The 12,884-nt window shown below is 46.5% G+C and overlaps 1 protein-coding gene across 1 annotated transcript; it reads right to left on the bottom strand.

Annotated features, from left to right (window-relative positions):
- Positions 1-11,168: 11,168 nt before the first annotated feature.
- LOC136524864 (uncharacterized) lies at positions 11,169-12,263 on the bottom strand. Its single transcript, XM_066518110.1, has one exon. The coding sequence runs from the start codon at positions 12,261-12,263 to the stop codon at positions 11,391-11,393; it is 873 nt and encodes a 290-aa protein (XP_066374207.1). The 3' UTR covers positions 11,169-11,390.
- Between the last annotated feature and the right edge of the window lie 621 nt (positions 12,264-12,884).

Raw genomic sequence — 12,884 nt, 5'->3', positions numbered from 1 at the left:
ACCTCCTAAGCCATTCCGTCCACCTTCCGTTTGGTTTTTTGTCATTTGCCAGCCCTGACACGTGGACCCAGCCAGTGAAAACGTTTAAAATGCCCTTCTCTCATGACCTCATCCTCTACCTCTTTCTCTCTCCGCTGGGTGGGGCCAAGCTGTCAGCGACTCCAACACCTTCTTCCTCCTTAAGACGAGCAGCGTGAGCTGAGGCCTGGCGCCCGCTACTTCAGTCGACGCGGAAGGAGCATGGGACGACAACGGGGACGGGGATGGCGCCGTGGATGTGTCAGTCTCCATGTCTGTCTCCTCGCCCTCGCTCGTGCAGCCGAACCGGAGGCGCTCACCGTCTGAGCGCACCCCTGCCCGCGCGCCAGTCGCTAGCACGAGCCCTGTCCTCGGACGCCTGCCTTGCTTGCATCTCACGTCGGGTGCTCTAGTGCCACCACGAGCGCGTGCTCACCATTCTCGGGGCCGGCCGAGAGCCGCGCCGCACCCTGCGGGACGACGGCCGCACGCCGCCCCCGAGCTGGCCGCGAGCCGCGCCTGAGGTTCGGCCACGCCGCGCCTTGGGGCCGGCCACGCCGCGTCCTGGAGGACGGCCACACTGCGCCTAGAGGACAGCTGTGCGCCGCCTCGGGGCCTACCGCGCCTCGCTAAACGTCGTGCGCGCGGGTGGCGTGGCCGGAGGGGTAGGGCGCGGCTACACGCAGGACGACGGGGCAAGGCGCAGCCATGCACGCGGGTGGCGTGGTTGGCGCGGCCATGCGCCGCCTTCACCGGTGGAGCCGCCTCCTACGTCAGGGATACTAAGACGATGACCAAGAGAGGGATGGAAAAATCTGGCCACGCACGTTCTTGGCTTTACAGCCATGGCGGACAGCGGCGGCAGGATCAGCCAATACAGCCCCTAACCTTGATCGTTCTCGACGAGATTGCTTCCAGGAGCTAGCTTTCAACCTTAATCACTCATTGCTACAAGGAATCGAAACGAGAAGGCTCGCTCTGTGGCGAATTTTGAAAGATGCTGAGGGTGGCCATGGCGGACGCGTTCTGGCTTTTATAGCCGAGCATCGCGAGGCAGGGCAGACATGGGCTCAACCGGTGCTCGCGGTGGCTTCCAGAGCACAGAGGGGCGTCCACTTGCGTAGGTGGTGGGGGCCACACTTGCCGTGCAGGGGGAGCTCGCCGCCGCCATGGATAAGGCCCAGGCTGCGGATGACGCCCAGGCCCAGACGACGACGTCGTGTGCGGCCACGGTGTATGCCAAGGAACGGCAACCTCGTCTACGTCTAGCTCGCCCACCTTCTAGAACGGCGCTCAAGGGCCTCGTCAAGCTGCAGGAGCGGTCGCGCGATGGCAGCAGCTTCGCCGCCGTGCGCCTGGGCGGAGCTCGCCCACGGCGGTTGGGGCGGAGCTAAGCTCGCCCGCACGTTGGTAGCGGTGGCAGGGCGCTAGTCGCATTGGCCGGGGATGCCCCCAGCATTGCGTCGGGCTCTCGGGCGCCATCGATTCGGCAGGGGCGGCGCTGCTACAAAGAAGAGAAGAAAAAAGAGGAAGGTTTGGATGGCTGACAAACGGGCCCCACTGTAGGGCAACATGATCATTTCATCTGTCTATTTGACATCGTTAGAGGTAGTGGACGAAATAGCATGGAAGGCAAGAAAGTTTAGCGTCGTGACATCAGGGAGCATTCGAACTTTTTAGTGGCCTGTAGGCCAGGACCATCTTTTATAATGGCACACATGTAAAAGGCTCAAATAAATTCTAGACCCGACGCCCTCGACTTGCGTCTTTGGTCGGTGGAGACACACAGAGAAGAGAGGCGAGTTTGTCCACTCAAGTTACGGAAATCTAGCACATCCACGTCATCCTCCAATCCAAACTCACGGTTAGTTGCTAGAGCTTTATTAGAAATGCCAATCTATTCACATCAGCAAAAAAAAAAAGGAATCGACGTGCTTTCTAGATAGCTAACAACAAAGTATCTTGCATCTTAAGAGGCGAACACTGCAAATTTAGAATATTGATGGGAATACAACCGTTGAGCAATAACATATCACAACATTAGGACAAATGTTGACTTGTCAACGTTCACAACTGAGGATAACACATTAGACTAGAACAAAGCTTGCATGGTTAATGTCTTTTTTGTGATCCGTGTATGAAGTAGTAAACACGTATCTGGAAGAGCATCTATGGGAAGCAGATCCATATTTCTCATTGATAGGGTCTGAGCGGAGTTCACACCTACAAGTTGATCAAATGTGTTAAAAGTGAACATGTGTGTTACAACAGCAAAATTTTTGGGAAAAAAATTAACTGTCAGACAAATTAACATAAGACTCAATGCCCCTCTCTCACCAATAACTCGAACCATGGTGGTTTATAATATCCAAATTTTCCATCGCTATTAGTCGGCTGGTGGCACATGGGCCTTCCATGCCAATAAGAGTTAATCTGTGACAACTACAATCATAATAGTTGTAGAAGGAATTTTAAGACGTGCACGTACTGCTATACATATTGTTCAGCTGCTGAACAATTCCTTTACAATCAGGAGAACAAATGGTTCAAACTTGTGTGGTTATTCCTTACCTATAAATGAAAGGGATCAATGTGTGTAAACATTATCAAGAGAGAAAGATAGTAGGGAACTGATAAAAAAAGTATAAACAAACTAATTTAGTCATGGACCCAAATATTTTAATTTTAATTATTTGGGTGCATGAATAAATTAGTTTGTTTATACTTTTTGAGTGCGCACACTTCATAATGAAAGCGATATTTGTCCTCAGTACCCAAACATTAGGAAGAAAGGTACTGAGGACAAAATCGAAGTTTCAAGTCAACCATAATGACAGAGATATTGTCCTTAGAGCCCTTCGTCAGTTCGAGCCTCAGCAGCGTCTTGTGCAGAGGGATCAGTGGATCCATCGCCCTCAACACACAAATGATGATGTGAAACCATTGTTCTTGTGCCACGGTTGGATTTGTCAATGCGCAACTTTGCATGCCTCTTCATTCGACACATCCCACAGTTCATCACTTGCAAGAATGAGACAGTTCTTCATTCGACACTACATCCCACGGCCCATCACTCGCAAGAATGAGGCAATCGTCATCTTTCGTCCTAGGAACAAATGTAACTTCTGGTTTTGGAATGACGAATGGTTTCAAATATCGGTCCCTTCAACAAGTGTTTCTAAGTTTAGGTTAGCAAAAGGTGATGAAAATTGGACAAATGCTAACCAACCCACAAAGAAGTCAACTGAATTGTTGGTTCAACTAAATTTTCTATAGAAACTAGAGGAATAATGTTGTTCAAGAGTTTAACACAATGATGTATCTGATTTGGAGATGGCTATGAATGTGAACTTCTCGGATAGATACAAGTTGTTTCAACCAAATCACTGATGGAGTGAGCACTTTTAAATATAAAAACAATTGTAACATGGTAATTGTAAACGAGGGCACATAAAAATATCTCATCTTCCCGAATTGAAGCATGTCATCTAGCGAAAATCACCATGCTACAGTTGGAAACTTAATTGGAAATTGAACTGCGGAACAATTTGTGATATAGACAAACTTACAAAATCATGAGTCCATGACCAAACAACAAGCAGTGCAACTTTACTCGATTCTTTCTCCATCAGATATAGATTGGAAAAACAATTATGAGAACTTGTTATCATGTAATATGAGTTCAGACTTGAGAGACTCAAAGCATGATGGCGAGCGCGGGAAGCGCTAGGAGAACGAACAAACGCCGGGTTCACTATTCCCCTAGACATTTTTTAGTTGTCGAGATTTCATTTTCTTTACTTCTCAGTTATCTAGTATATTTAACTATTTGATTCATCTTCCAATTTCTAATTTTTTAACATTTTAACTCAATAAGTTATTAACAAGGAGTTGTTGATGTGGTGAGTATCCTCAGTCATCCAATCATTTCATGATGTTTAAAGCCGGTTAGTACAAAAAAAATTGGGTTCGGGATACTAACAAGTTCTTGAAGTTGTTTTTAGTTTGCAGTACAAATTTACAAAACTTTAAGTTACGCTATTGACAGTTGTTTCATATTTTAGAGGAACATATTGTTGGATGGGACAATGTTTAGTTACTATTTTACTACTTTGATGTTACAGCTATATTCTACTTGTTGGTCTCGAATTAAACAAGAGAGATGTGGGAGTAGAGAGAGTAATGAGTGAGGACCAAAGGTCTTCTCCACCTCTCCCCTCCCCTCCCCCATTTTATATGGGAGGTGAGAGAGGTTATTTTCATTATTTCCCAAGTGAGGTTTATATTTACGAATGAGTCCCTAGAAGTTACAAATGGACTTTAAGCACTCTTAAATAAGTTGTATGCATTTTGTAATTGATCCTAAACACTCTAATAGGGTCTCTAGTATATGCCTTACCCCAACACTTACCATAACAAAAAATGCAGCTGCCATACACTACCAGAATAATCTGGAATTGCCTTGGGGCTGAGGAAATATACTTTGATGTACGCGTTGAGCTATGCCCATTGGTACAACGGTGAAGATACTTGCAAAGAAATCCTTCAGGTCAGCTCTCTAAAAAAAATGATCCATTACCGGTGGCAATGCACACTCTATAAACCATTTTTGGGATGTGAAAATGAACAACAATTTATTAAATTGATTTTCTAATGTTTATTTTTTGTATATGATGCAACCCAATGAGCTTTACCTTTTGAAGCTTGTCATTGCGTCCGAACTAGTGTTCAGCAAGCTAAATGGAGCCTTGATCCAGTCCTAGACTCCCTAAGGATCATATATAGGGGCTGCTAAAGAGAGCCTCACTACCAGTCCTAGACTCCATAAGGATCATATGTAGGAGCTACTAAACATAGCCTCACTTTCAGTCCTATAGAGTTCTTAAGGATTGTTAGATTAATTGGGCTAGGCCCATAACTAACCTAGCAAATCATCAAAGAATTCCAAAGGCCCACAGTTAGTGCTAAGTGGGAGTGGGATTAGTACCACATGCATGGTACACTCACTAGGAAGGTGCGCTCAACTTAAATAAGAAGATACTGTGTGTCTTTCAAATAAGTTGAGGAGAGTTGGGGGCCACATGGGCACGTCGTCATGCCGAGCCGCGCCCTTGGCCTTGGCCTTGGGCGAACATGATGTGTTGGGCCACCTTTTAGAGCTCAGCACAATGGTCACATAGTCAAGGCAATAGTTAGCATAGGCATAACGGTAAATGGGTGGGCACAGGGCTAATGGGTAAAACGCTTGGGCCTGACACTAATGGTCACATAGTCACAGCAATGGTCGGCAAGGGCATAACGGTAAATGGGTGGACGCAGAAGGGCAAATGGGTAAAACGTATGGGCCTATCACTGGTAACAGAGTTCCTTGCACGCACAAAGGGTTTGGGCAAGCAGGCCTCCGAAGCTCGGTCCGCTTGAGCACCTGCACGGGTAAACAGAGCCTCACTCCCAGTCCTACCCTAAGGATCATAGGGGCTGGTCTACTGTAGCTCGCTTGTTGGACGACGGCTGGCAGAACGGAGAGCTTTTTGGTTCTATCAACGATCTATGTGATGTTGTGTGCAAGCCATGGAGCGTCATGTTCTGTCGGCAGTTGTTAAGTGCTACTCCCTCCGTTCTTTTATCTCCTTCGTCTAAGAGCATATCCAAAAGAATTGCTATCTAACTTGTTATTATTATTTTTAGCTAAAACTCTAAAAAACTGGCCTCCAACATACTAGCCAATGCGATTGCTATCCTATTCGACATACTATCCCGTAAGCCTCGAGAGCTAAATTTAGCTAGCCGGCATGTCTTACTATCTTGGTGCATGTGAGGCTTACAGTCTCTACCATGTTTGCATTGAACCAAATTACATTACATTCTCTTAGAGATATAGCTAGTCTGTTGGAATATGTTGGATTATGGTGAAAGAATTTTTATGAAGTGGATAGCTAAATAAAGATATGGAACATGAAACTTAGAATGTCTTTGGAGATGCTCTGGGCAAAAAAAAAAAAAAAAAAAAGAATTGTGTTTGCTATGCTATACACACTATATATAGCTTCTGCGGTTGTGTGACAAGTGTACTTCTAAAAAAGAAATTTGTGTGGCCAGCTAGCTAGTAGCCCTATTAGCTAGTACTCAATTAACCATTACTTTAAAAAGGTAACTAATTGTACTCCCTCCGTCCTCAATTAAATCAATTCCTAGAATCTTATAGAAAAGAGTAAAAACATCTGTCATATAAAATGAGCACCTTATGAAAATATATTTTATGATAAATTTAATGATACTAATTTGATACCATAACTTAAGTTTTTTTTCAAGAAATACGGTCAAAGATTAAAAAGTTTGACTTAGGACAACTCTAGCAATATATTTATAATAACTAATCACATCCACTAGTACAGAAACAAGCTATACTCCCGGTTGGGAAACCCCTTCAGTCCCGGTTTCCCAACCGGGAGCACGAATCCGGGACTAAAGGGCCCCTCTTTTAGTCCCGGTTTCTCGCCCGGGACTAAAAGTCCACCTTTAGTCCCGGCTAGTAATACCAACCGGGGCTAAAGAGGCCTCCCGGTCTGGCCACGTGGGCTGGCCCTTTAGTCCCGGTTGGTATTACCAACCGGGACTAAAGGTTTTCTTTTTTGTTATAAATGTTATAATATGGTAGCTGCTGTTTGGTTTTTTTGTTATAATATGGCTGCTGTTTGGTTTATTGTTATAAATGTTAGATAAAAAGTTGTGGTAGCTGTTTGGATTGCAGCCGCATGTTAGTCAAAATGCCCTGTATACATTCTCACTATGAAATGTTTGAATAATCATCACAAGTACACGAGAAGCTTAATAATGTTTACTAAAATAGTAGCATTAGAGCAATATATTATCAGCTTCTAGCTTTTACAAAATGAACAGCCAGCCACTACAAAATCAACAGCCGGCCTTCCATTGTTCATGACGAGACAGTCCTTGCCTTCCATTCTTCATGATCAGATAGTCAAAATAACACATGCAAATGTTCAAAAGAAAGATGAAATTAGTAATATAATAAACTAAAATAGCTTGGAATACAAATGTACCGTAAGAGCTAATTTTGTCAACAACAAAAAAAATTCTAACACCACATGCCAAATCTGAAGATTTCCTATATATTAGTTAACAAAAAAAATATCTATTCGATAGCAATCTTGCCTAGATTAAAGAAACGAAGCACCTGCAATGATTTGTCCATATATACTAAAGAAAGGAAGCACTAACTAGCAAGAACCATATGGATTCACCGTATCTCTGCATGAATTTATTCTTACAAAAATCAATGGAAAGGGGAAAATGGAAATGCCTTCTCTAGCGGCTGCAGGTGTTGCTACGCCTGAACCTTCTTCCGCACAGACTGGATCTGCATGAATCACCACCACGAGATGGATGAATCTTCACCTGGCTGATTGATTTGCCTCGGTTGTGGCTTCCAATTCCACATCCACAAGATCATAGCTTCTACAAGACTAAAAGTATATTTTAGATCTACACAGATGGGGAAAACTAGAGATTAGCAGATGGTAACGAGAGAGAAGATGAGAAGCTGCACAAGTTCATCACCTGTGTGGACGGAGAAGACACCCGTGCTCAGCAGGCAGGACGGTTCTTGTATATAGGATGGGACCTTTAGTCCCGGTTGGAGACAACAACCGGGACTAAAGGTTCCTTTCTAGTCCCGAATGGAGCCTCCAGCCGGGAGTAGACTTTTACCCTTTAGTCCCTGTTGGTAGCTCCAACCGGGACTAAAGGTCCCCTGCAGCAAAAGTCTGCCACAGTATCTGTTGGGTAGGGACCTTTAGTCCCGGTTGGAGCTACCAACTGGGACTAAAGATTTTTCTAGTCCCGGGCGCGAAAAATACCGAGACTAAAGTCAAATTTCGAAATGGATCAAAAGTCGTTTCTCTACTGGTGATCATTAGCGAGCAATAATTAACCCGTCCAAATCTCGAGGGCGAAGTAGCACTATCACTTAGTACACGTTGTGAGGTACTCGTAGACGAGAGACGTACGCTTATGCCTGCCAATCAAACACTTGAAATCAGGAAAGGAGAAACTATTGAAGTGTTTGGTTTGAGGGGTGACGCAACCGAGCAAGGAGCACGGGAATATAATCGCTGCTAGCTAACGTTTGCATGCACGCATCATGTACACAAGCAGCCTGCAGGCTGCAAGGCACGGCACCAGCAAGACATGCATGCAGGCCGTGCCGGGCGGCCGGCCATGGCCGCCGATCGAGGCAGGCATCGCGATATATTCGCAGGCAGCAGGCATGTGTGTGTGCGCTTGCGCGCGCGGTGTCGTCGCTCAGCTCCGATCCCCCGGCGCCGGCGGCCGGGCCGGGGCATGCACGAGCGCGTCGGCGCGTCCGTCCATTTTTTGCACGCGTGGCCGGGGCAGTGCCCGACACGATCCTCGGGCCGGGGCGGGAGGCGGTACGGACGACGCGCGAGAGGATCGATCGGGGCCGGAGGGCCGGGAGACAGACACGGTAGCAGTGCATGTGCATGCATTGCAGGCCCGTGTGTGCGCGCGCGAGGGACGCCGGCATGTCCGATCCTCTCTGCGCTGTACGTCGCGACGTACGGGCCTTAGCTTGTTTTGTCCTCTTGCGTTGATGCCTTGTCTAGTTATATATGTTCCACCATTTGTGTACGTTGGATCTCATCAAAGCTCAACTCAGTGGAAATGGCAAGTGGCAACTGAGGTCACACGCTGCGACTGTGAGCCTTCGACGGTTCGACCCTACATATAAGGCTCTCTCATTTTGCCCCTCTTAAAACACTGTTTAGTACATATTCTAGCTTGGGGGCTTCGCCATCGATTTCAATCTTCGTGGGTTTCTTTTAGGCAGCAGTATACTTGAATTACATGAGCTGCCTCGTCGCAAAACCTGTGAGTATACATGAAAAAGAAAGGAGTTTTACTCACTTATAAGTTTTTGACATTGCTCATAATGGCTATGAACTTGGGATCTATCTAGGTTTGGGGATTATATATGTAACTTTTTTATAATGTTTTGACAGTCCGATCGAGGCCATAATGATATTATGAAGATTATGTTCTTTTGCAAAAGCAACACCACATCGAACTGCAATGTTAACATGCCACTGTATTTTTCACAAAAAAGGATGTGCAAATTTTATTCCATTTCTCTCATTACAAGGGCGAGGTCACAACTATGTGATTCAATATATTACTTCCACTACCATTACTTTCATTGTTACTCAAAGTTCATTTCAGATTTATAAGATTAATTCCAAACATTCAAGAGATATCACTTTCTCTATTACATCTCTGAAATCTTTAATTTTTTATTATCAAGTATTCCTTTTGGCCTCCGTTGTCTTGGTAAGTCAAGTGCAAATTGGACCTTTACATGCAGAAGTGCCAGTTATTCATTAAGAAGATGAACATGGACACTGTTATCGATCTACTAGCTTCAACTATGTCCCTATTTATAATAATCTGGCTATTTACACAGAACATTAGTACCGGTGGTTCTAAACCCATTTTCACAGGCTTTTTAGCTTCCGTCAGTGTGAAAGGTCAGTGAAAATCGCAAACTTCACTGGCGTTTTTCTTAAGGACCCACTACCATAAATCTGCAGTGGCAGTTTTCTTAAACATCCTGTGTAAATGATTTTCAAAAATTGCAAATCATCCTAAAAATAGCAAAAAAAAAAAACTTTTTATAGGGGGAGGCCCACCCTAGGATGCCACGCCTAATTTCTAGCGATTTTTTCATTTTCACGATAAATATGCACAAGTCGTAGTACCTAGAAATCAAACTCACAACCTCGATCAGGCCTAAAACGATACACCCCTTACCAATGCTCCCTAAAGTCACTTGTAACTTAAAAGGAGAAGCAATCCCCCCGTATTTACTCCACCAGATTTTGAAATGAAGATTTGGAGCCCTAAATAAATTCAAATAAAAAAGTTTCAACTAAAAAATTTTAGGTCTCATCTAGAGCGACAACTTTGCTTTTGATCATTAATCCATCCGAGGTCATTTGTGAAAATTGAAAAAAATATGAATTTTAAAATCTTTAATCTTAAAACAAAATTTTTGAGACCTAAACGATTTCAAATGGAAAAAATAATCAACTACAAAGTTATGGTTCTTCTCGAATATACTACAAATAAAATTCCCTCCTGCACATACGAAAAATTATGAGAACGACCACTATGAGTAGCATCAAGATCAAACCGCCATGGCCGACCCAACAATAAATGGCATGCACTCACCGGTGCAATATCATAGTCCACTATATCAACATAATTTCCAATGAAAAATTTAACTCGCGCTTTATGAGTAATTTTTAGTGTGCCACTTTGGTTCATCCATTGCATATAACACGGTGTTAGAAGCCTCCTCCTAGACAAAGATAAAGCATGCACAATATCAGAACTAATGGTATTTGTGAAACTACCACCATCAATAATTACTTTGCATACCCGACACATATATATAGCAACCCATATTAAATCTGTTGGTAAAGACCCTTGCAACACTAATATGGACTTACAAGGGCATATGCCCCCCAGCCTATAAAGGTTTCCACTCCAATACAGTGTCCTTTTATATAGTGTGTTGTTTTATTTTTATCATGTTGTGGACTTCTAACATGTTGGAAATGCATGGTCTTCTATGTCTTGAATCAAAAGATGAATTCTAAATTTTGCTAAGTCCACACACAATAACGTGGATTTTATGAGCACATAAGACGTAACCAACTGTTCACCTACATAAAGTGGTTTAGTCTGAGCCATTAGATGGACATTGGAGTGCTGAGATTCAGCCATGTCATGGTTAGCCCCTCGCCTCACCCGTGTGAAACTCAAAACCAATCAAGGGACTCCTAGTAGTTGAACCTTCAAAGTAAAAATTAGTCGGCGAACTGTATATGGGCCTGGTAAGTAACATTCCCAATTTTGATTGATCCAGGAGCACAGTCTGGAGCTGCAGAACATATAATGTAGCACCGAGCGTGTGCTTTTCATTCAGAGAGATGAGACGCGGGCACTGAACAAACTCCAAAACGAACTAAAAATACAAGCTAACCAACCACACTCTGTTAAACCTCGGCAAAATCCGAAGGAAAAATTAGGTCTTGCTCCTTAGTTTTCATAGTTGCACATGGTCTTCATTTACATGTCAAGATTTCACAATGCAGCAGGAAACATACACAAACGTAACTGCACAAAAAACCTCACGTATTTACAGAGTTACAGTTACACTCATGCATCTTAATTTCTGACTGCTAATCAACAAGTAAACAGCATGCAGATGCATTTGTTATGATTCACTAGCTTGGAGAGATGAATTAGATTGGAGGCTGGAGCTGGAGCTAGAAGATGTGGGTGTGTATGTTGAGCAGCGCAACCCTGGTCTGCACGAGGGTCCTGAACACCTTGTCACTGCCGGCCTCCAGGCCGTCGATGCACTCCTCCAGCTCCTCCAGCCTCTCCACGAGCGCCACCGTCTCCTTCTCCTCCGACACCTTCTTGGTGAGGCACATGAGCGCCGCGGTCCTCTTGCAGGAGCACGCGGCGGCGGAAGCCGACGCGGACATGGCGGCGACGGTGCCGAACAGCGCGGCCGACGCGGCGGCCGTGGCCGCGGCGGCCTCGACCAGAAGCCCGGCCACCTCGACCTCCGCCGTGCTGCCGAGGCCGAGGCGTGAGGGCCTGCTGCTGCCGGCGGTCGCGCCGTCCCTGGCGGCGGAGGCCGCGAGGCGGGCGAGGTCCTTGCCGGCCTTGCGCTGCGACCTGAGCGCGGAGGCCAGGCGCGCGCTGTCGCGGCGGCGCACGGCGGCCAGCGCCTCCGCCACGTCCCGCTTCAGCTCCACCACGGCCTCCTGGAAGCTGCCGTGCGCGTCGGCCAGGCGGAGGAAGGCGTCCAGGAGGTGGTCGCCGGTGGCGGAGAGGGAGAGCGCGGCCTGCGCCTCGGGGAGGTCCAGGAGGTCGCCGAGCGCGGCGTGGAGCGCATCCACGTGCGCCAGGCCCGTGGCGGCGCCGGACGTGGCCGGGTCCTGCGCCCACGCGCGCACTGCGCTGATGTGCGCGTGGAGGTGCGCGAGGATCGGGTGCGAGCGGCACGGGAGGCTGACGGACCGGGCGTGGTACGCGGCGGCGGCAGAGGACGCCGCGCGGGGCTTGGTCGACGACGACCTGGACGGGCTCAGAGGGAAGGAGATGGAGCGGGCGAAGCTGGGCGCCATGCCTCCGCCGATGGAGCTAGCTGGTGTGTGTCTGCGGCGTGCGTGTTCCTGGCTTATAAAGAGGCGGAGGCGGAGCTGGCAGGCGCAAGGTGGTGCGTGCGCAGGTGAAGCAGCAGCAGCAGCCGGTGGTGTGGTAGCTCGTGTCGGCGTGGAGAAGTGTGCGTGGCTGGCATGTCTAGGTTAGCGGGCGCGGGCGGGCCATGGCCATGTGTGCAGTTGAAAACGATGGAGCTCTGCTGGGTCGATCACGCTCACGCGCTAGCAGTGCCAGTGAGCAGTGACAGTGTGGCCTTTGGGTTTGCAGGAGAACGCTGAACTGAACGCGGTTGTCAGACAGCAAGTGGTTGACACGCGTGATGTGATGCAGTAGCCACGGTGGCAGGATCGTTCTTGGCCTCTGTTCTCTGTTTTCTATACGTATATTTCCACCTGATTTCAGATCGTCTGAATAAAATAAGCTGTTAAATACTCCAGTATTGTAAAGCTTGTATCTTGAGATTAACAAGTGACAGTAGGCCACACCAGTTGTTTTAAAGCGTTGATTGGGCAATTGCATGTTTTGTTTATGCATTTTTGTGGGCAGGAGATCTCATCTTAAGTTCTGGATAAAATCTCTTCTAT

Source organism: Miscanthus floridulus, chromosome 18 (genome assembly GCF_019320115.1).
Source record: "Miscanthus floridulus cultivar M001 chromosome 18, ASM1932011v1, whole genome shotgun sequence".
Lineage (NCBI taxonomy): Eukaryota > Viridiplantae > Streptophyta > Magnoliopsida > Poales > Poaceae > Miscanthus > Miscanthus floridulus.
Note: the sequence above shows the minus strand (reverse complement) of the source record. Positions and strands in the feature narration are given on the sequence as shown.

Coding starts and splice junctions, on each gene's coding strand:
- LOC136524864 (XM_066518110.1), bottom strand. CDS start 12,263: ATGGCGCCCAGCTTCGCCCGCTCCATCTCCTTCCCTCTGAGCCCGTCC.